At 37.5% G+C, this 25,347-nt stretch overlaps 1 protein-coding gene across 13 annotated transcripts in view; it reads right to left on the reverse strand.

The window, feature by feature from the left end:
- MAP7 (microtubule associated protein 7) overlaps positions 1-25,347 on the reverse strand; it is a 134,344-nt gene that overhangs the window by 25,906 nt on the left and 83,091 nt on the right. For 9 of the 13 annotated variants that reach the window (XM_036414300.2, XM_036414299.2, XM_045573408.1 and 6 more), the window contains 6 exons: positions 24,010-24,111; positions 20,344-20,421; positions 9,631-9,794; positions 7,976-8,093; positions 4,351-4,461; positions 893-1,006 (listed from right to left, as the gene is read on the reverse strand). In XM_036414300.2, the coding sequence (XP_036270193.1) occupies positions 893-1,006; positions 4,351-4,461; positions 7,976-8,093; positions 9,631-9,794; positions 20,344-20,421; positions 24,010-24,111 (687 nt within the window). The remainder of the gene's footprint in view (positions 1-892; positions 1,007-4,350; positions 4,462-7,975; positions 8,094-9,630; positions 9,795-20,343; positions 20,422-24,009; positions 24,112-25,347) is intronic. The other 4 variants (XM_036414292.2, XM_045573409.1, XM_036414303.2 and 1 more) reach the window with 1 other exon arrangement.

Consider the following 25,347-nt stretch of genomic DNA (forward strand, 5'->3'; position numbering starts at 1 on the left):
GAAAGGCATCATAAAACCAAGTATTATTATTTGTAAAGAGGGCTAATGGATAGGAAGAGGCCCGCACAGGCAAAGTGTTTTTTAAAGGGAACTTTGGGAAGAGGCTATGCAATTTCTTAAGTGCCAACGACGAGGGCTAGTAGACTGGTTTCATCGATACACCAGCTGTGCCCAAAGATAGCTGGGAATATCTAAATGACATCACCATGTGATGTTGCCAAAAGCCTAATATGTATCTTCCAGTTAGAAACATTAAATTAATTGGCTCATTCAGGCATGTTTTGCATTTCAAAAAAGTAAAGGGGTTATAATTAATTATAATAATCAGTACTTAGTGCATTTTACATGCTGTATTTTCGAAGTAAATAACACTCTAAATAGCCTTCTCCACAAGTCTTAAGAGTTTTGGAAGGGCACTCTTCCGAGATGACATATAAAAGACTGGCACAGGGGCCCTACAGCCACATTAGTAAACTGTATGCTTAAATCAGCTTGTGCTTCGATTTTATCCCCAAGGCCACCTATTAGAATGTTAAATTATTTCTGCCTCTGATCATCTGCTTAGATGCAAGGGCAGAAAGAAAGTTGGGGAAGGGACAGGTCTTTCTGGGAATGCTCTGAACAGACAGAAGGATCTGAAGCCTCTGATCACTGGGAGGGGATCTTTTGTCTGCCTGGCATCTGGTGTCCAGATAAGATGTTATAATAGATGCGAAGAGGAAACAATGCCTGGGCATGAAACCAACACCAGCGGACACACTTCCAAAGCTGTTCCACCCGGAGGAGAGAGAAGCACACTGGGAAAAACGCAGATGTGATCAGATGAAGGCTCAGCTATGCCTCACAGGGAGGACTTTCCGGCCCCGGGGAAGGTGCACCTTGACAGTTTTACCTGAGTCTCCAGACAAGGCAGCTGTGCTTTTACTCCTGGCCAGGAACGAGTGCGTGGGCGTCAGCAGTCTGTTAACAACGCTGCTCTCCCAGGGGCTGAGCTGCAGGCGGCGAGCTAGACGTCACCACATAAGCAAGATGTTAGAAGCTTTCCTTCCAGGGGCAAGGGGGTGCAGAGCAACACACCTATCGCTCCCACATGCCGGCCTTCCAGAGAGATGGGCTCTCTGGCGAGGACAGTGGGTGAAGAGTCAGGGCAACAGGAGCCTACCCAAAGGAGCCATTATTCTAGAGCACTGCCTTCCTTCAAAGGTTCCTTTGGTGGCAGGCTCTCTATTAATTTTATGGAGGCAGTTTTTGCTAACCACCCTCCTAGAGCAGTCAACAGATAACACAACAGAAATGTTATTTCCATGGCAGGCTTGGCATGTATCACCGACTCCAGTCATACCTATCTGCCGTCTGTCCTTATCGGGATGGGCAGTGGACTGCTGCACACCTTAGCCACAGGGCTTCCTAAGTACTCTGAATAATCAACTCCACCAGCAGCCATGCCAGCTTAATGCAAGACCGGATTTATAAGTAAATAAAGATAGAAAGGTCTCCATTACATTTTGATAGATCGCCATGAATTGTTACATGGGTAAATGGGGGGTAATTAAAGATAATAAAATGGAAAAGGGCTCATGCACAGTTCTGTTTAGAATCCCCTTTTGTCTTTTCCATTCAGCAAGTCAAATTCTTTCAGGTCCCTGTTTGACAGCAATAAAAAATTTTGGGGGAGCATAAGGGTCAAGTTGAAGCAAGATAAAATTAAACAGAAAAGCCAAAATCCAATATAAACATAAATGGGAGATTAATAGTTGTTGTGAAGAATCTGGAAGGTAAATTTAAAATAATGTAATGAAGGATAGTCCCAAATTATATTGAGGCTTGGCAAGCCCACTGCTAGGAAATGAATGCCAATCATAAATGAATACTTTGCTTATGTTAGCTTCCATTGATGCCCCATGAAAATAGAGGCTATTTTCTAAAATTCCAGGAAAGAAGTCTACAAAAATCACTCGAGTGATAATATATCTTTATTTTAGAACACATTTCCAGTGACATAAAAGACTTTAAAACTGTCTGTACCTGGCAAGGCCATTCAGTTCCTCACGGCAAGCAGCAGGTACAAGTTCCTTTGCCTCTGGATCAGTTGTTCTTATAACAATCTTTTATATGACATGTTTGAAATGAATGGCATTTATATTATAGGAAAGTGGTTTTAGTTATTAGAAGCCATCCAGTGTTACATGTGTTATAGAAAATATTTGCTTCTATCTCGAAGAGATACCAACTTTCAATAAGAACCTTAATTATCTGATTTTAAAAAAAGAGAGACTTTTGATGAAGGCTCTGGTGAGTTTAATAAACAGGGAACTGTTTATTAGATTTTTCTGGTAATTTGGAGAGCCTTCATGGTTAAATTAAATCTTATTTAACAGCAAGACATTAACAAAAAGATCTATTACAAAAACCAATGTAATAGGTACAGAGGTAGTATAATGTACACTGAGAAACGTGCTAATTACAAATTGCAGTATGGGTAGTGTATGTGTGTGTTGTGTATAACAACAAAAATCTTGTAATGTAGAATTATAATACATCCACAGAAGATCAATGGGGGAAAATGGTTAGGATTAAATGAAAATCTTCAACAGAACTCTATTTTTAGTAGATGAGAAAGGGAAGAAGAGATGGATGCTTCCTTTTTTTTAGATAAAATAGAACTGCAGAGATGGTTTATCATCGAAAAGACATGTCCCCTTACCTTATCCCTTCGTTAAGTTCAATTACTATATTCAGGACTCTTATCCCAACTAGAGTAGATAAGTTATCCAACAAATTCCCTGAAGTTTTAAGATCCCTTTTCTTAAGAATATCCAATCAGATATTATCACGAAGAATCTATAAAACATCTTCTTTCTAGTCGACTCAGCATTGTCCTTCATAGGAAGTGTGGACAGGATGTTGTCTGGCTTATTGCCCATCTCCCATTCTCAACCTTCCCCTAACTTAGCTGTGTACTGTAGAGGCAGTATGCAAGGTTTAACTTAAAAGTAGTATAAAATCCCAACTGGAGCTTGTCTGATATCCAGGTTCCCCAAAAGTATGAAGTTAGAATAAGTGACTAGCTCCAAAGGAAAAAAGAATAGACAACTGTAAGAATAGCATTTACATGCTATATTTTAGGTTATATTAGGGGAATGAGTTTGAAAAGAAAGGCTATTTATGAAAGGAATTTTAATTCATAATACTTTATAAAAGGCCTCTAATTTGACTACATGTCTAATGTTGATTTAGGCAAATTAGGTTAAAGAGAAAAAAAAGGAATGATTTAAGTTAAAAGGCAAGGACAGGAAGTTGTTCAAACATTTACTGTATTAGGAGATTAGTTATAAAACAACATCAGCACATATAATATTGTACATTATGACACCATAATTTTTATACAATATAAAATACACAAATACACATACGCACATACAGAACATGCACACATTACATTCTTTTTCAAGACTACTAGTATAAACACTGAAACTTTCCCCATCAGTTTCTTATTAAAACACTTAAAGTAACCACAACTTGTTACTTTCAAAGGGTATTATTTTTATATTGTACAATATTTTTTTTTAATTTAAAATCATTTAAATTATGTAAAACAAGTAGCTTATCTTAAAAGCTTAAGTTTTTCCTACCATGATATATAAAAATATGTGAAATAAAACTTTCATTTAATAAATAACATTCATGTACTGTAAATCCATTAAGATGAATAAAACTCAAAATTAAAGTAAAATGTTAATTGGAGGACTATGATCATTAAAATTTTTAGGAGGCTTCACTGATGATATTCTTGAAGTTAGGCCAAATTCCGTAAGAGTAAATGAATGAAAACCAAAAAAACCAGTCACACAAACACAAGAAATGCGGCAAGAAAGGTTTGGTTAAATGAGAAGTTAGCAAAATGAAATCTACTAACATGAATCAATTACGAAAGTATTTTTTCTTTTTTAAAGAAAATCAAAGACTTGGAATTCCCAAAGTACAGATGAAAAGTCAAAGACAGTGTGATTGAAGTAAAATAAATGTTCATAACAAAGATTATTTGCATGTTAGTGGATAAGTGGGTGATTTCTGGAGCTGTAAACTCAGTTACTAAAGAGTCGAGAGAAGCACCGCTTTCATCACTGCTAAATGCAATCATTCAGCCAAGTTCTAAAATGAGAAACGTTCTTGTCGCAAGGAAAATGTTGCTCAGCCGTTTATTGCTTTTTTATTCTGAAGTTTTTTTCTTCCTATTTAAGAAACGTAGGGAAAGCAACTTCAGATGCTTATTTTTAATCTGTAAACATCCAGAAAAAAAAGCATTAAGTAAATAACAGAACACTTTTGTTGTTTTCCTTTGGACTGTACCTCTATCTGGAGAATTTAGTAAAGTTGCAGATGAAGAGGAGAGCCGCTTGCTAATGACGGGATCAACATGTTTCGAAAGATTCATGGTGGAAACTGACCGCCTGTCTGGATCTAAAACAAATGGAGATAATGCTAATTGACAGCCAGCATGCAGCATTGCAATTTCCTAGTTCGCTGATGGAAGGAAAAACTAGGACCGGATGCTTTCAGCTCTATCCCTAGATCTTTCGTGATAGCACAGTTTTCCAAGTGGACATTTGAAAGGTGACTTAAAGGGTAGAAATAAAATTCATTTTTCTTATGGGATAAAATAAATATTCAGCTCACCAGTTTGTTGGCCAGGGAAATTCAAGCATAATGTTATAGTATGACGAATGAAGGCTAGTGGAGGGCAACTAAAACAATGGAGGCAGACTGTGAAGCAAAGAGAGGGCCATATATGTGACAGCCTTTATTCTTTTCCAAAGCAGGAACAATGGGGTAGACACAGGGCTGGTAAAACAGAGAGTAAACACGAGGAGACAAAGAATACCAAGTTCTGCTTATCTGCTGATAGCTTGGCTCGAAGGGTCATTTGCACCCAGGGCATGAAAGTTCATTATAGGAAAATAGATTAACAAGAACGAAGAGGAAGCACTATAGCATTTCTTTCTAAAATGTCTACTGATAACTATATCTCTAAGCCTAGAACGTAGAGATTAGTATGGTTTACAAGGTAGAAACAGCCCACAAACTTGCCTGACAGAACTGACAGTCATAGAAAGAAAATCAGAATTCTTTCCTTTAAGTATATTAACAATATTGTTCATCCTGCAGTTGAGTAACTTTGGAGGAATTCTTAAAGTTCAAGTCAGAAGAGAAATAGCAGTTATTTAAAAGGCAAAAATCAAGTCTATCAGTTTGCTGTCTGTACAGCGGAACCAAGTTGTAACAATACTCGGTAGCATAAATCATATTCCCTGAAAAAAAAAATTCCCTATTAAAAGTCTAAAAATCTCATCATATTTATTTAGGTGCCAGGTAGATGTTCTATAATAGCCAAAGATAATAGGATTTTGCCATATTTCGTTTTATTTTTCTATTGTTCACATATTTTAAAACCAAAAACAAACCAAAATATTCCTTGTGGGAGAAAGTTGTTCAAAACTTAATTGCTATTGGTCTAACTAACCTTGGCAGTACAAATTTTACAGTAGCCTTTCCTCCACAGAATAACCATTTATGGCCATTATTTACAGTATAGAGGGAGCAAGCGAGTCTTGCACCAGCATCAAACATTTCTCCTATTAGGGCTCATTTTATGGTTGAAGCATTTAGTTATTAAAAAAATCCAGACATCATTTCTGTTACTCAAATTTATTTATTCTTAACTGATGGGCCCTTAGAGTGTTCCTAACATAAAGATTCAGAATAGGATGTCAAAAGGAACATCTGAATTATGAGGTTCAAGCACACAGGGAAGGATAATGAAAGATAATTCCAGATAATTTTAGAGCAATCCATTTTCTGATATTGCTTTGTATGTTAAGCTCTAATTAGAGGAAAATTGTGTCTACATGCAGGCCTATCCTGCATGGTTAAAATTATGGGTGTATAATATATATATTTATTAATTATTTTATACATAGTAAGATAATTTTTAATCATTTCTTTTTCTCATAAAACCAAACACAAATTCATGAAAGGATTTTTGACGAACTGGCTTAAACAGTATAAAGTTTACAAGCCAGAGCTAGTTGATATGGGAGCAGTCAGACAACACACTGATTTAATCTGATTAAATTTAATTTCTAAGACCCGTTTGTTGGTCAGTGAACACTGAATGAGTACCACCAGGACCCAGGCATTGCTGTGCAGTAAGGGGTATTCAAAATGAGGAATTTCTGCTCCATGCTCTTGAGGCCACAGCAGATCATTCTGACCTTTGAGAATTTTGGTATATTCCCATTATTTCCAACCTTCTCTCGTCTATGTAGCAACAATTTTCTCTCATCCAAAGCCCTTATAAAAACTAATTTTATCCAACAGTTTACATTCTCTTTCTCTGAGTGACAGTACGAATGGTCATTTATTGAACTCTGAATGGGAAAGCAAGAATTAAAGTTAGGGAACTTTATTTCCCTTCCAAGAAAATCTGTAACAGAGTATACTTCTGCCTACACATGAAAAACAAAGCCAAGTAAAAGAAAAACAGTAAGGTTATAAAAATATGTACCATGACAGCTTTCTACACGGAACATATGTGTAAAATATCCCTAGAGTGAAACATCATCTATAAATGATCCTAATAATCATAGACTTCATAGGTGCCCCACCAAATAGAGCCAAGAAAAATGTTTTCAATTTTGATTCACTCTGATAGAAAAGTAAATTGTGGTAATATGATTTTAGACTTTTTTTTTTTTTTTAACATGAAGGGGTTATAGAAAATATACTAAATGTTAGAAATGAAAGAGAATAGAGCAAACAAACAAAAATCCACTAACATTTAGATTACAACTACAGGTGGCTACACAAGGATGGAATGAGAGTGAAGAGGGGAAACCAAACTGGATGTGCTTTGATCCCAGTTAATTTATTGGCTTAAAAAACCATTTTTTAAAAAGTCTTATCTTAAAATGATCGTTTAAGGAGAAAGTAAACATATCCCATATAATGATTTCAACAGCTTCAAGTCACCTGAGTTATCTTATCACACTTAAGAAACACTGTGCTATATCCCAGATCTAGGTCTATGCAATAGGATATTAAGCAAGCATTATGACTAAGGTGGTGATGGTCCAGCTATGGATGAACTCTGGCCCTAGGTTTGAGGTGCTTGCTACAGGTCAGGCAATCAGCAATCATAGGGAGGTCTGTACCAGACTTTGTAGTACCACCCAAAGTTGTGGAGTGGTAGTCTAGGCCTGCTAAATCGAGAAAGGTGAATGATGACTCAACAAAACCACCTGGGGACAGAATGCAAGACAATGATTTTTCAAAGTAAATTAAAAAAAGAGGCTATCAGACTCACACAAATGAAAAAGAACTGACACACTATATAAAATTCAAGGTGGACTGAATTTACAGTACAAAAATAAGGACTTTCACTAATTCCAAATTTCACTATTCTCATGTCTATTTAAGAACAAGGGAATAGCTAAGACATCTACTATTTGTAGCCTCAAAACCTGCACTTTCTCTTGCAAAGCTAGTGTTGCATACATTTAGGGTCAGAATACATAAGCTCATAGTATTGATTTTAATTAGTCAATAGGCCTATGTTTCTTCTAATGTAAATGGTAAAACTGGCGAACCAATTTCATAATCCTGAAACTCTATGTAAATTAGACTAATGTAGAGTTGAAACTAGCATGTTTATTTAGAAAGATTGCATAGATTTCTCTCTCCTCAAGGACTTTTATAACAAATGAGAAAAGCAGTCTATGTTAAGGGGGAGAATCTTATCTTCTTACCTCCATCACCCTCTTATCCTCAAACAGTAGAAACATCATTTAATGGTAGTGTCATTGTTTCAGCAGGATTTTGGTTTTGCAAGCACAGACTTAGGAAAAAGAAGCCACTGCACTTTTACTGTTCAGGAAAAACATAAAAGGGGCTGTGAAAGAGGTCACAGCCCGTTTACCTGTACTGTGAATGCTGGGGCTCGCATGGAGAGGGCCTCCCCATGACCATCGGTTATGCTTCTGTCTTGGCTTCTGGCTCCTTTCCATCGTACGTCGTACAACGGCTTCATGGCGCTCCTTAAATGGCATAGAGCAGCTGATGATTAGATTCAACCTGACTGTTGGAGGTTTCTTTAAAAAATTTTTTTTAATTGATTTGAGAGAATAAAAGAATGAGAGAGAGAGAAATATTGCTCCACCTACTGATGCATTCATTGGTTACTTCTTGTATGTGCCTTGACCTGAGATCAAACCTGAAACCTTGATGTATAGGGACAATGCTCCAACCAACTGAGCTACTCAGTCAGAGCAAGGCTTCTTTAACTTAAGACAGAGTGGAGTGAGAGGGAGTACTTGACCTCAGTACTCCTAATCGATTTCCTAACATCTAGGAAATAGATTTTTTTTAAATGTTTCTATTGATCTTTTTAAAAAAATGTTTTTGTTGGTTTAAGAGAAAGAGAGAAAGGGACTGGGGAGGAAGGGGAGAGAGAGAGAGAGAGAGAGAGAGAGAGAGAGAGAGAGAGAGAGAGAGAGAGAGAGAGAGAGAGAAATTGATTGATTGCCTCCTGCATACACCTGATCAGGGATTGAACCGGAAACCTGAGTATATGCCCTGGACAGGGAGCCAACTACATGGGGATTACATTCAACCAACTGAGCCACACTGGCCAGGGTTACACCTTATCTTAAAGTGAGAATATTATCAACCTGGGACAGTTATTGAAATCATTAGGAGCCAGTTGAAAAGCCCGCTGTATACAGTAGGTACCTAACAATTATTACTACTGGGAATGTGATGCTTTCATGGTAGTGCAAGTCTTACCTTACACAGATATTAAACACACGTGGTACCATACCTAAACAATGGAATTTAGAATTTGACTCAACTTACTGAGTTGTATAACCTTGTTATTTTACCCATTCTAATTCTATATTTCCATTTTTGCCAAGATTCAAGGGATAAAATGAGACAATCTAGCATGTGAAAAGTTTGTCAATGGTAAAGCCCTATAGAAATCCAATGGCTTAGCCTGACTGATTTGGCTTAGTGAATAGAGTGTTGGCCTGCGAACTGAAGGGTCTTGGGTTTGATTTCCGGTCAAGGACACATACTTGATCCCCTGAAGGGTTGAAGGCTTAATCCCTGGCACCCATTAGCTCGCATGTGGGAGTCAACCAATTGATGTGCCTCTCTCACATTGATATTTCTCTCTGTCTCTTCCCCTCCCTTCCACGCTCTCTGAAAATTAATGGAGAAAATATCCTTGGGTGAGAATTAACAACAACAAAAAAACCCAAAAATAAACAAAAAAAGAAATCCAATGACTTGGAGTGGTCTTGATATTTCAGTATAGATTAGCTGAAAGAAGTTATAAGTCTAGAGAAGAGAAAATGGGCTTTTAAAGTTTCTATGGAAATAGGAACAAGCACACCATTCTCTACAAGACTTCCACACCCCAACGTCCTTCCACACTGTGTTTGTCTGTCCAGCTGCTTACCCTGAGACAATTTTGCCGCGCGTCTCAGCACCTTAATGGGAAGTTTCATAGCGAGTCCGCTGCATGTCTGCAATAGATGCGCCTCCCACCCATTTCCCAGGGCAGCACCTTACTTTGTCCTCCTCTAGTCTCTGCCTTCGCTTTTCCTCCACAGCAGCCCTCCTCCGCTCTTCCTTCAGCCTCTGCTCTTCCAACTTCTTCTTTCTCTCTTCCAGGTGCTTTTCATAGTGCTGCCTGGCTCGCTCTTCTTTTTCTAACCAGAATAGTTCTCTTGCAGCTATTTTGAAAGACAAGGCGAATCAAACACAGGCAGCTTCAAAACTTGAACAGTTAGGGCTGTGTAAGTGGCGTGCACTTAACACATATGGGTTCCTTGGTTTTGTAGTAACCAAGCTGGCCTGTGCTTTCTTCAGATTTTCAGGAAAAAAGTACTGTGGTTAATTTTTAGCATTATTTCATATGCTAACAATGAGGTTGAAGAAGATGAATGGAATTCTGCTCTTTGGGGGTCCCTACAGACTTCTAGTTTGATATACAAGGTGTCCCCAAAAAATATACCATATTTTCCGGCATATAAGATGACTTTTGAAACCAAAAAAAGGCCTGCTCAGATTGGCCAGAGTCAGAGAGGCGGTCTATTAAAAAAAGAACTGGTGTTGCCTCGGAAGTGGGGGGTAGTCTTATACAGCGAAAATAAACACAAACCTATGTTTTAACTGTAAAATTAGGAGGGTCATCTTATACGCCAGAAAATATGGTATACACACTTTGAATAATTATCAATTCCCATGGGTTAAACCTGAAAAGAAGGAAACATCAATTGAGCTATTAGCTATCAAAGATATATACATTTTTGAAGGACAACCTGTATTATTACAATAGAATAATATATATATCACATGCTCTGCTCTCAATTCTGATAGTGATAAGATGCCCTAAAAAACAATAGTACTATTCATCTCTCTCTTTTAAAAAAAAAAAAGAGATATTCTTCAGATTGAAAATGTGACTACATTTGTTTCAATACAGCACTGGTTCTCTGACAGAATTAAAAGGACTTGGGAGAAAATCTTAAAGATTGATAGTTAATAAGAGGTATATTAAATGCCTCATAGACATATCACACTGAGTCAGATCAGCAATATGAGGGGCCAAATCAGCAACTGATCTTGTGTCTGAAGAGCTCATAACCTAGTTAGATAAGAAAACATCATGAAATGAATAGAAACACAGAATTCAAAAAACAGTGTTCAATGACAAAATGCTTCTTTTCTTCCTTACATATATATGTTTCTCCTCCTGTTGGGGGAAAATATACAAAACTAAGTTTTTAAGAGGAAGCTTTCTTGAGCCATGATAACTAAACACATCTTTAATAGGAGTTACTAACAAAATTTAAAGCATAAACCTTGAAACCTGTGGATATGCAATATAATACATCTATTTCTTAACACTCAGCTTGCCAACTATGTAGTCTTTGACTTTTATATCCTGTTTTGAAGCAATTGTCAGATTCTTTGGGGATATTTATGAATGTAATATATTCCTTTTCTGTAAGAAATCCAAAAGCCAAAAGATAAAATAAGAGATAAACATTTTAATGAAATATTAAATATCTTTAAAAAATGGAAAGGTAAAATAAGAGTTAATCAATTCATAGATTAATTTTCCTTAAATATGTTTTTCATCAGGCTACTTTCTTGCTCATGAATATTTATTTTACTATTTCTTCATTAAATTTCAAGTCCCCTGATTTCTCAAATCCTACCTACACTTGGCCTTCATATTGTTATTTGGCCTTACTCTGCAATGCTCTCCATAGTAGCCTTTTCATTCTTAAAGTAGACCTATCTCCTTACTTTATCCTTCAAACAAGGGTATGTTTCTCCCATATCTTTGCTGCTGTTGCTACTTAACCTTTCTATACCTCACTGCTGTTAGGTCGAGGCAGGGGGAAGCCCAGATCAGATACAAGCATCTGCAAGGTGGATGGTGACAAAGCCCCTGAATCCCTGCCCAGACTCTCAATTTTTTAAAATATAACCAAAGAGTCTGGAATATAAGGTTCTCCCTCCTCCCAACTGGTGGGCAGAGTTATGACATTACTGGCATCTGTCACAGAGACATCCCCAAGACATTGAGCCACCAATCAGCGCGTGCCAAAGTGTCCTGGAGCCCACCTCTTTCTGTTCTGCCCAACCCTCTGCTGTTCCTCCCCTTAAAAAGACCCCCAGACCAGCCATGTGATGCTTGTCCTCCATGTCCAGGCGGCAGCCCGGCTGGGTCCATCTCCCCTCCCAGCTCCTTCAATTCTGATTTCTCTGTCTCCGTAATAAACTTCACTTTAAAATACCTTGGTGGTCAGTTTCCTGCGCCTCAAACCTTACAAATACTATTAAAATAAATTGTGGGTCAATGCAGGCCCTTCCTCATAGATTTACTATGAGGACTAAAAGGATAATTTCACTTAACACAGAGTAGTTCTCTGCATTTAGTAAACTTTCAAGAAATACTAGTTATGACTGTCATCTTTGTCATCATCATCACCATGGTTTCAACCTAGAAAATTAAATTTGATTCTTAAGATTGTGTTATCTCAATAGGAATAGACATTACTACAATTATAATTACTTTTATCCCAAATAATCTTTTAAAGGAAGAACATATCTTTATCCACTAAACTCTTATCAAGTGCCACTTTCATTTCTTCTACCAGGAAGTCAAGGTCCTATTGCAGAGCCTTCTTTAAACAAATGTCTTCTTTTAAAACAGTCATACAGAGAATAGGCAAACAATGGTGAAATAAGCAAACAACTCTTTCATATTATTGCAGAGATGCTGGTGAGTGCTAGAATTATTACCAAGTACAGATCATGCAACTTTTTAAAATTGAAGGATAACATATAAAATATTTCAATATTTTCGTAAGAATTTAAAAGTTAATTTATCCTAGGAGATTTAGCTATTTAAAATATCTCCTAAGGATGCCAGATAATGTGAAAGTCTTAAATCATTAAAAAATTATATTTTTGAACACAAGAAAAAAAAAATCAACAACTGCTGTGGACTGAAATGTGCTCAGCCCTACACTCCCCATTCATATTGAAATCCTAACTACCCAATATGACTGCATTTGGTGACAGGGCCTTTGGGAGGTAAAATGAGGTCATAAGGGCAGGGCTCTAATCCAGTAGGATTAGAGACCTTAAAAGAGACCCCAAGTGCTCTCTGCACCGGACTCTATATGCTCAGATGCTCATTCGAGAAAAAAGCAGCCTTCTGCAAGCCAGGAAGAGAGCACTCATTAGAAACTGAACCCTGCTGGAACCTTGATCTCAACCTTTCTAACCTCCAGAACTGTGAGAAAATAAATTTCTGTTGTTTTAAGCCACCCAGTCGATGGTATTTTTTTATGGCAACCTGAGCAGACAATTCATTCATATTTAAATCATTAACAATCACTAATTTCTTAGAGGCAGCGCTATAAAAGTATCATAGCATGTCCAAAAAGGAACTATGGTGAATATTATTAACCTTTACTCGTGTGAAGTTAATATCCCCCATCCAATTCTGGGATCATTATATATATATATATATATGAAAACCCACTGTAGCCCCCAAAATACTGGACATTAACACGTCAGTCCCACCCTTGAGCTGCTGCCACCAGGATTACATTTTACACCGTGATAGTGTGTCAGTGCCACACAAAGGGGAGCTCCTCTATCAATCTGGACTCCATTTAGAAACACACAGAGACTCTGGTACTGAAAAGAGTAAAAAATGAAAAGCAGGGCATTGCAGTGGATAGAGCACGGGCACCTCAGTCTACCCCCGCCTCCCCTCCCCGTCCTGCTTCTGAACAAGAAGTGACTTCAGTGGTCCTGTCTGTCCCCTCAGATTGCTATGGTGCCATCTTCCTGACAGAGTGACCAGGTGGGTCCACGGTAACGTACCGAGCACTTAGCACAGTGAGTAGGGACTCAATATATGTAGGTAATTATAGTGAGTGAATCTTTTTGACGGTCATATTAATTCCTGTCCTATTATTAGAGAGAAAATTCAGCCAATGGGAAGAGAACACAGGTGGGACAGAGAACTCAAATGGTGCCTTCTGCACTCATGGGCTGGGTGGACTCCCCATTCAGTCACAATCAACAATCCACTGCCCGGTCTGGTCCTTCTGCACAAGCTTACCTTTGTGTAGGTGGAGTACAAATTTCACTATCAAATGAAGGAAAGAAAATCATGACACTCAAAGAACAGAGTAATATTATCACTTGATCTCTGACACACATAAAGCTGCTGTCCTAGTTTCATACTGAGATATACAGAGATATAAATAGGTTACGGGTAACACTGGGTACCAGAATAGCCAGTAATATCCTGAAGAGCCAGAAAATGATAATATCTGAGTTCAGGTACAGATTCTGTCAATGATCCTGTGTGGCCTTGGGGAAATTGCCTAACCTATCTGACTCTAAATTAGAGAGTGTGTACTAAGAGATCTCCATGCTCTTTTCAATTAACTCCCATGACTCAACTTTTTGTTTTTACCTTTGAGGACACGTGTGGGATGATAATGAGGTTTCTCTTTTACTTGCTTTTTTATGTTAAAATTTTAAATCTTTGTTCTGCATGTTAATAATGACTGATTACATTCAAGTAAATTTCATCTTAATGTTGCTTTGGAAACACTGACTATATTATAAATAATAACTCTAAAGGAAAAAAAAGGGAATCTAATGGCTAAACCTACAATACATCATTAACCCTAAGGAGGAGGCTGTGGAATGGAAAAATAAGAGCATATGTGCAAGAAATACTGATTAATTTCATTTAATAGTCAAGAAATGAGAATGAAAGGTAATCACCAATAGTATAGAAAATTACAGCACCCCTTTCACATTAATAAGGGGAATTATGGAAATTCAATGCTTGTATCAAACCAAACCCTACCACTAAAGTTACCCCTCCAATAAAAAAGGAAAAAAATAAAGTTAAAAAAATAAGCTAAAAGGAATAAAATCAAGCCCATTACTTATGACTGAAATTTTTAGACCAGGCCAAAACAAAAACATGAAATTATTTGTTGCTGTTGCTGTTTTGTAAACTTACAACAAAGTGTCAAATAAAGCCTAAAAATAATGAGCAAATAGCATAAAAACAATGAAATAAATGTAGAATAGTGTTACCAGACAAAATGGAACTGAAGATCAAATGAGGGGGGGGGGGGAAACCTCAAAGGAGTTAAAAGCTCTCCCAAGATCACATAATCTAAAAGAATTGCAATTTTACTTCAGCTCTGATTCCAAAACCTGCACTCTTATTATAGATACCACACAATACTTCCTCCAGAGTCACACATCGGCCTGCCTAAAATTTTCACGTGAATTTCCCAGATCCATCACAAAGCAGTACTATCTGCATATTCATCCCACCTCAAACCAGAACCTGCTCTTTTTCTATATTGATAACAAATTCACTTAACCTCCACATGCTCTACATAAGGTCCTCCTCAATTTCTTCCTCATAAAATCAATTATATTTCAACAAAGCAGTTTTTAAACAAGATTTTTCCTTCATGGATGATTCAACCTAACTCAACACATCTAAACAAATGACCATATCATTTTACACCAGAACTATCTCTAAAATTTTGTATCTTCTCTTCTCCCCTGGAGGCTAATGGGACTGAGGTGCTGGGACTCAGGAGTACCCCTGTGGAAGACCTTCCTTATACAATGGGCTGAAGGACTTGGAGATACCTTCTTATCAAACCTTCTTATCTTCAGGGGTATCATCATCATGGTGAGATGTCTTCTCCTTTTACTTTGTTCTGACACCCACATGATTTACAGGTATTATCTTCACAGTCACTCCGTGAGGTAGACACTGCTATTAAACATTTTATTATGAGAAGTCTGGGACACACAGAGGTGAAGTAACCTGCCTGACATCTCACAATAAGCCAGTGGCGGAACTGGAATTCAAACTCTGGACCGTCTGACTCGAAGCACACAATGAGCCATTATTCTAAAAGACATGATTTGGAACACATCCCTGTGACTAAAGCTCCTCCTCTAAATTGGGACAAGTTGGTCATCCATTGGGAAGATCCCGATCTCCTAATGTCACTCTTAATCTTTATCATCATCTGTTTATAAGACCCTTTACTTTTCAGATTTTAAATCTTCCAGCCTTCAAGGCAAAGTAAATTTGAAAGAAACAAGTAATACCTGCATAGTCATGATGATTCATTTTATGTTAAAGCTCCAGCCTCTGAGTTACCTAACTCGTCCCACAACAAGCGCTTATTCTTTTCAGCCCTGAGCCTGACTTATGATATAGCTTCTTTGGTATGTGCTGATGTCCATATCCCTCCCACTGTCGTGTATTCAGATCCTTTAGATGCTCATAACCTGCCTGACAGCCTTAGGAGCGTCTGTGCCATACATTCATTAAGTGATAACTTTCAGGAGACCAGATGCCAAGATTGACCATAGATCTGCCCAAGTTTTGTCCAGTAGAAATTTGGATTAGAAAAACTGCTTTCCCAAAGCCCACCCATTTTTATTTATTTATTTATTTGTTTGTTTGTTTGTTTATTTATTTTTGGTGTGGGTTCTGTCAAAAGCAATTACTGTCCTAATCAAATCATGTGAAGTATGAAATCAGGGGCAGTGCCATTTATGACTGTAATCAGAGGTGCAGCATTCCTGGTTATTTACTAATTAACCCTAACTTCCCTATTAACATTTTTGAGATAAACATTCTAAGTCAGATTAAAATGATCATTTATTACTTGTCTATACTCTTATTATTAATATACTGCTGTCCCTGAGTTGACAACCCATTGACATTAGAAAGGGGAAAAAAGGCAAAGTAAAAAAGCTGTGACTGGATGGGAAGGAACTCTGGTGAAATTATCTGAAAAAACAACAAAACTCAAATATAATTTAATTGACATGTTTAAAGGTCAAAATACTTTGTCCATTATCTTATTGTTGTTTCTAATATATTATGACACATCTTTTATAGCTTTGAACTTAGCTATAAAATGCAATATAAATGAACTGAATGATGGAATTTATTAGCTCAAAATTTTCATCATGAGTCAATCACACAATCCTTTGAGAGAATATTCCATAATTTTATAGAATCCTTGAAAGTCCTATAGGGAATGTGACTCCAATGACATCAGTAATTTGTATTACCTTCCAAAAGAGAAACCCCGAATCTCCCTAAACACAAAAGACTATTTGTGGAATAATTTTTGCCCTCCCCTTCCCCCCCCAAAAAAGAAAAAAACAACAACACTGGTGCAATTGATCAGAACAGAGAAATGACCCAAAGGAGTAAATTTTGGAGTGAAAGTTGATGAACAATTGAGTTGTATAGAAGGTGAGTTTCAGATAATAGGAATACATTGACTGATTTATGAGTAGCTGGAGATGTTGAAACCATGAGAACAAATAAGATTTCCCCCGACTAGGAAAAAACAAAATTAAAATTTAGAAGAGAGATGGAAAAAAAGATGCAGAAGTCAAAAGGGAGAAGTTTGAAGAAATAGCCTGAATAGAATCAGATGGAATATAATGGTTGTGTAATTCCTTCATATATAAATCTTTTAAGGCAGAAAATTAATGCTTTCAGAGTCCAAACGTTCAATCAAGGAGAGAGAACAATCCCAAACATGAAGATTTTTGTCTGATTTTATGTGATGAATGGAAAGATAATGTAGAAAGAGCTGGCCACCTGACATAATCCTACCATAAAAGCATTGAAGCATGACTCAGAGGTTTAACACACAGAAAGTCATTAATAGTGCCTCCCATTTGCAATCAGTACAAACATGATATGCCACCAAAAAAACAAACAAAACAAAAAGGCCTTTATTCTCTCTACCTTGCTTTTTTAAAAACCATGGACTAAAAAGAATCTTTCAATGTTAATTTCAACTGACACCCAACAGTGAATAATCAGTTTCACTGGCCAACCATTTTAAATTTTGCTTTGTTGGAATTTTTGGAATGGATCACTACCCTCCCTTTTTTTTTCTTTTAAACTTGGAAAGCTTAAAATTTGAAAGCTTTGTGATACTGATGTTACCAACTATTTTTTGTTTTTTTTTAAAAAAAACACAGTCCAAAGATCTGCTATTCAGTGACAGGCAGTCTCTCACCCCCTTAAAAAAAAAATTCTGTAAAGCACAGTTTATGGGTAGTTCATCAGGTGTGCCCTTAGATTTTCTTTTAGTGCTGAAGATTTTTTAGAAATCATACCCTTATGTATTCAAAGGCACAGCTTAAATTAGATGCTAGACTTTACATGGCTCTTTACGAATGCAGGTAGTGCATTTGCAGAACATTTACTTGTATATTTATGAAGATTTCAGAGAGCCTCTCAAGACTTAGTTTCTATTATGATGGCTAAAGTGGAAAAGAATAAGCAAAAAGACACTTATAAAATTTAAAAATACAATGCAACTAGTGCAAATAAAAATTAGAATTTATCTATTTCATTAACATTATGATTGTTCACAACAACAAAAGAGATGAGATCAGAATTAAGGAAAACTATATTTAACTTGGCAGGGTTAAGAAGAAAGTGAACCACTCGATAGTATATATTGATTCATCAAACAAGTAAAATTGCCATATTAGGGTAATACAATCATCTGAACATTACTTTGACCCATGTAATAATCTGAGGAGCATTTGGATCTGTTACCAAAGCCCTTCTTCGCACCTGTCTCTGCATCACTGACTCTAGTCCCTGCCTCTTCTGTCTCCCTTGATGACTCTGCTTCACCCTCTAGTTGGAAGCTCAGGTGGCACCTGACATCCTCAGGCTGGGTTAGGTGCTTCTGTGGTTCTCAACTCCCCTTTGCACACCCCTTCAATACCAGCCTGTATTATAATTGCTTTGTGTTCATCCGCTTCCTCACTGGACTGCACCTTTTTTTTAACACAATACCTGACAAATATTAAGTTCTGAATAGATAAATTAATGAGTCATGTTCTGCACCCCTGATATGAATGGAAATATGGGACTACATCTTAAGAAAAAAAGCTAGCCATTTAACAAACAAAGGTGGGCAACCTGTAGGGAGCGTTTGCAGGCTCAAATGAGTCTTATAACTGTATAGTATAAAAAGTGAAATCGTTTTTTATTTATCCAGCATATTCATGCTTCCTACAAAATAATTAACAATGCATGGCTTTGAAAGACAAAGAAACCAAAGGGAAAGGTATGACTTAATGTGTAAAAGCTAACTCATGATGGGATTTAAGTCATAAAGGAGTAGGCTGATGCTGTTGAGCTACTTCCACTCAAGCAGACATGAATCCACGTTGTAATTCTAAGGAGACATTTAATAGTGTAGGACCTGGTCCCACTGGGATGGGGTGGAAAGTGGAGATGAAGGAAACAAGTGCTAATACTCAGATGGATCAAAAAACCAGAGTGCAAATCCCAGCCACCCAGGCAGTCGTCAGTTTGTTCTTTTTGCTCATCTGGAGTCTCTTCCTGCTTCAGTAACTCTATTTTTCCCCTCTTCCTCAGTTCTGGTCCACCTGTCAATCCAAACTTGACCCGGGGCAGTGGGCACGGTCCACAGACAGCCCTACTCTCCAGGAACCTACCAACCACAGAAATTCACCAGGGACAGGGGACAAGACTGGGCCAAAACTCTAGGCGCAGAAAATAGGAGAGTTGTTAAGCAAGTCATTGAAATTTGTGTCGAAAAAAACATTGGCAGCAAAAGGAATGACTTCATATGATCATTATGGCAAGGCAGAGAAAGAAGCCTGTGTTCAGAGAGTGTAAATAATGCCAACAGACTTTGAAAACCATTTTCTAGGGAATTTCACAAATTTGGGTTCCTTTTTTTTTTTTTTTTAAATTTGGGTTCTTGAATAAGAATTTTAAAAAAGATGGATACAGGGGCTAGGTTTCCCAATTGAAACATGAATTCTTACAAAATAGAAAGCTTTTGGCAACCTAAGTCAGCCCTAGTCTTAAAATACCCAGACATTTCAAAAACACAGACATACTGACCAGGCAATTCATCTTCTCAACATACATACAGAGAGGATCCTGCTTTAGCAACTTTGCATAATGGACTGCAAAGTAAAGAAGGAGTTGGCACCAGCATCCATGTTCAATGTTCTGGAGGACAATGACCATGATTGCTGAGTGCTCTGATCTCGGCTTCCTGGTAAGCTGGTCCTGGGACCCAGCTCTCTAGGTGATTATATGGCAAAACACTGCAGTTGCTAACCTTTCATAAAGGCCTCAGATAACAATAGAAAAATCAGAACCCTTAGCATGAGATCTTGTGCTCTTCTTGGCAGCAAAGTGGCAGCATCTGTCTATAAATTCAGCAGCAGCATTATTCTAACATGGAAAGCAGCAAGTGCCCCCTAGCAGTGTTTAGGCTCATAGCTGTTCCCATAAAAAAGAATCATATGCTTACTGTCCTTGCATGTTTTAAGTTGTAAGATGTAATCTGAGCCATCACATTATATATACATTTCCCCCAGTGTCACAATAAACTGTGATTACAATATAAGAAGATGTGCACATGACCTTAATCCTGGACCAGGCTTGATGGTCGCTTAAAACCTGGTCCTATGTTTATATCACACACTAAATTCTGTTTCACAATTAATTTGCAAAACTCATAAAGGCATGCTAGAGAGTATGGTTATTTTAGTGATGCCCATTTGCTTAATGTTAAGTGTCCATTACTCTAGAGGGGAGAAAGTACCATTTCAACAACAGTGTTCCTGAAAGACAAGCGAGGGACAGAAATATCGTACCTAGCTGCTTTTCCCGTTCCTCACGCCGCTCCCGGGCCAGTCGCTGCCGCTCATCAACCCGCAGCACAGGTGGAGGGTCTGAGAGAAGATAGAAATCATGGGAGGAAGAACATATTTTAAAAAATAAACTAATTATGCTGAAACCGGTTTGGCTCAGTGGTAGAGCATCGGTCTGCGGACTGAAGAGTCCCAGGTTCGATTCTGGTCAAGGGCATGTACATTGGTTGCGGGCACATCCCCGGTAGGGGTTGTGCAAGAGGCAGCTGGTCGTTGTTTCTCTCTCATCGACGTTTCTAGCTCTCTATCTCTTTCCTTTCCTCCTCTCTGTAAAAATATCAATAAAATATATTAAAAATAAATAAATAAAATAAATAAAAAATAAACGAATTAAATACGCAGACAAGTATCCTTCTATCCAGTAAACTTGATAAATAATATAATGCTACATCTTACAATCTGTATATACGACTATACTTTCAGTGATAGACTTTGCTAGAATTTTTTGAGAATTTCCTAGCATCTTTCTTCTATTTACAAACATTATACCCTGGGTGAGTAGCTCAGTTGGTTATAGCGTCATCCCGATATTCCAGGATTACATGCTCCATACCTGGTCAGGGCACATACAAGAATCAACCAATAAATGCATAAATAAGTGGAACAACAAACTGATGTTTCTCTTGCTCTCTCTCTCTCCCTCAAATCAGTCAGTCAATATAAAAACATTACAAAGGAGAATAAGTCCTAAGAGTCCTCATCATAGGGGAAAAGATCCCGTGGGGGTTTTTGTTGTTTTTGTTTTTTGTATCTATAGGGTGTCTCAATAAACACATACGTACAATTTGAGTAATTTTATTAAAATATATATATATATATTTTATTGATTTTTTTTTACAGAGAGGAAGGGAGAGAGATAGAGAGCTAGAAACATTGATGAGAGAGACCAGCTGCCTCTTGCACACCCCCTACCGGAGATATGCCCGCAACCAACGTACATGCCCTTGACCAGAATCGAACCTGGGACCCTTCAGTCTGCAGGCTGATGCTCTATCCACTGAGCCAAACCTGTTTTGGCTCACTTTGAGTAATTTTAAAGGCAGTGCTTCTTAAAATGCATTTTATCTTCAAAACTGTGTATATAGTTGGTTTTTTTTTGGTACCTAGTATATAAGATGATGAATGTTAACTAAATGTATTGTGGTAATCATTTCCTAATAAATATAAGTCATTATGTTGTAGACCTAAAACTTACACAGTGCTACATATCAATTATATCTCAATAAAAATGGGAAATAATAAAAATAAATTCAAAAGACACATGGCAAACAATTATGTAGAAACATAACACAACTGTAGCCTTTTGGTTATTTTCCTCAAACAATATGTATATATATTTTGTGTTCCTAAGCTACTGAACTTCTATTATTTTTTATGCTTTAAGTGTCTGTTCCTTAATAACAAATAGAATCCCCAGTACGGTTATTCTGAATAAACACTCACGCTTTAAAGATAAAAATGAACAACCTGAATGTGAACAGATGCTTTCTAAATCAAAAAGATGTTCTAGAGTTTTCTAATGGGTTTAAATTTTCACAGAGTAAAGAAGAAAGGAAACAAAAATTTTCTGTATTAAAAGGACCCCCTAAAAAAATCCTTTATTTGATCAGGATGCCCTTGTCTGTTTAGGGCATTATTCAAAATATCCCCAAATTGAACAAGTATTTTTTTTTCAAGTTCTAGAGAATGAAAATTAACAACCTACTCTACACAGACAATCACATGACTCATATCCGATAAAATGAAAGAGTTTTACTCAAGCCTAGTCCTCCAACATGGAACCTCTTACATTATCGTTTGGAGATATGCAGGAAAATAACACGATGGTCTTAAAAATAACATCCTTTTTTTGTACCTTTGCTTATCTCTATATACAAGAAAGCAGACATAAGAATGCTTAAAATATTCAATTAACCTGAAATGAAATGTCTCCTCATTTAACCTGACTTTAGCAACTTAAATGAAATGGCTCTTAAAGAGATAGCCAATTGGGGTGGAGAGCTTTTGGCCTCTGTGCTTTCTCTACACTCTATACAGATGTGTCTTGTCACAATGGATTCTGTATTAGAAGTATCTAATCAAATATTAGTTTACTTCACCATAATGCCAACTAGAGAGTCGGGACTGTGTCTTTTAATAATTTACTCTTAGTACCTACACAATGCTTAACACCAGATGAATAAATGAGCCTTTGGGATATAGAAGTATAAGTTGCACAGTCAAGAATCGAAGAAATTTTCATTGAAAATTTCAGAATGGTATAAAAATTGATTAGAACTGATTGAATGGTAAAAAAAAAATCATAAGTGATTATTGATAGGGAGGACAAGGGGAAAACAGTATAAACCATTTAGTTATATTCAATTCTCATGGCAAAACAAATGGGTTTTCATACTAAAGGACTTTTTCTTCCACAAGGATGCTCACTTGAATATGAGGAACAAAAGCCCTCCAGAATAAGCCCAGAGAGGATAGGGGTCTCATTGTTTTGTTCATACACTATCTCTCACAGTCCCAGGCACAGAACAATACATATAATTATATCAATAATTAGATGGTGGGTGGATAGATGGATGGATAAATGAATGAATGGAAAGGCAAAACAACTAAATGGGGAAATCTCAGCTTGCTAACTGAAACTCCACTGAAGGCTACTCTGCAATATTTGTAATAGTACTACTTCTTTCTTCTAAGTGACCAGTCGATTTAGGTCTTATTTAAAAGTGTCTTATGTAAGACCTTTTCCATGTGGGATAAAGCTCCACAATGGTAGATATAATGGCAAATGTTTCCTATGAGGCTAGATGCAATTATTTCTATCTTTATTATTATTATTTTAATTTATTTATGTTTATTGATATTATCTCACTGATTCCCTGTTCTTGAGTAACTTTGGCCTTAGAGGCAGCATGAAGTAGACTTCCAAGACTCTCATAGAGTATTCGGTTTGCCTGTACCTTCCTTTGAACATCTCTCATCATCATACTGCCCATTAGGCTCTCCCAAGGACCACACATGGTTGCTGGATACCTGGAAGCCAATGCATTGTCTCTCCAACTGTTTGTGTTATGTTTACAGACCGCTTCTTTGGATCACCGAATGGAACAGACTATGTATGAGTCATAGGTTATTAAATGAGATTACTGTGTGGCTGTACAATCATTGTAAAGACTGGTGAACAAGAACATAATTCTATATACCAGCTTCGTTATGTGTAAAGAAATTCTTAAATGATTTTTGAAAAAGTCACAAAAGTCACAAAAGATATGCAATAATGCTGGGCATGCTGTAAGGTGTCATATCTATCACTTCCAATAGGATAGTAAAATTATTACTTCTTATACACTGCTTGGCAGTCAACAGTGCATCCACATACCCATCTCATGGACTGTCGAAATGATTCTGAGAGGTAAATAGGGAATGTCTTTGAATCTCCATTTTAAAAAGAGAAAATCAAAGCTTTGAGAGGTTCTCTAACAAACTCGTACAAGTCAGTACGATTATGTGTTTTGGTGGCAGAACTGAAACCATGCTCCCCTAAATCCTAGAATGTCTTCAAGGTTTTTGGGATAACCTCCCATTTCAACGGGATATCCCACTGCAGCATACCTGGCTTATTTCCTGAGTGGTTGCTATTTTGTCCTGAAACAGCAGCGGGTGGCCGGTTGGAGGCAGCAGTTTTCTTCTCATGTACTTTGTAGCTGTCAGGTGCTATACAGATGAGACAAAAGAGAAGACACATATTAAGTTGTTTAAAATTTATTCAGAAACTTTCACCTACTCAATTATTTTACTGTTAACCTTTGTATCGGGTACGAGGCTGGATTTGGGGGTTGGGGGGAATAAAGATGACGCAGTTACAATCCTTGCCCTCAAGGCTCATGCTGCTCATTGGGAAGGACATGTCCCAAAAGCAACAGACATGGTGTAAGGAGCCAATCCTGTGGTTGTGGCATGTTCATGGGTCTGTGAAGCCATTTACCCTGATGTCCCAGTTTTCACACAAAACAACTATGTGGAAACATGATTGGAATCTAAAACCTCTGATCTTAGTTCTTACAGAGTTCATGTGTTAGGCAGCAGAAAATTCCAAGGACACAACCAAGTAGGTCACCGGACAGGAACCAGGATATATAATGTACTACGGTTTTGAAAAAGCTTCGGACCAAAGTTCAACAACAGAGACTATGAAAGAGACTAAGGGAAGTGTGTTCTAGGAAAGGAATGAAGGGCAGTGATGCCAGGCAGTTCTCTGATTATATAATGCCAGGGCTCTCCAGCACCAAACGATTTTCCTTTACCTGTATTACTTCATTCAACATATGTTCAGAGGTATTGAAAGGATGCTTGCTACACTTATGGACAGAAATCATGTCAATAACCATGCCCTCGCATGGCCAGCCTGGCTCAGTGGTTAGAGTGTCGGCCCACACAGCTCTCATCCCACTCAGAGTAAAACACAAGGGCTCTACCATGGCCTAGAGCAGTGGTCGGCAAACTCATTAGTCAACGGAGCCAAATACAGTACAATGATTGAAATGTCTTTTGAGAGCCAAATTTTTTAAACTTAAACTTCTTTTTTAAAAAAAATATATTTTATTGATTTTTTACAGAGAGGAAGGGAGAGAGATAGAGAGCTAGAAACGTCGATGAGAGAGAAACATCGACCAGCTGCTTCTTGCACACCCTCTACTGGGGATGTGCCTGCAACTGATGTACATGCCCTTGACCGGAATCGAACCTGGGACCCTTCAGTCCGCAGAACGACGATCTACCACTGAGCCAAACCGGCTTCGGCTAAACTTAAACTTCTTCTAATGCCACTTGTTCAAAATAGACTCGCCTAGGCCGTGGTATTTTGTGGAATATTCACACTCAAGGGGCCAGAGAATTGCATGTGGCTCGAGAGCCACAGTTTGCTGACCACAGGCCTAGAGGGTACTATGC

This window comes from Pipistrellus kuhlii, unplaced genomic scaffold (assembly GCF_014108245.1).
Source record: "Pipistrellus kuhlii isolate mPipKuh1 unplaced genomic scaffold, mPipKuh1.p scaffold_m20_p_5, whole genome shotgun sequence".
NCBI lineage: Eukaryota > Metazoa > Chordata > Mammalia > Chiroptera > Vespertilionidae > Pipistrellus > Pipistrellus kuhlii.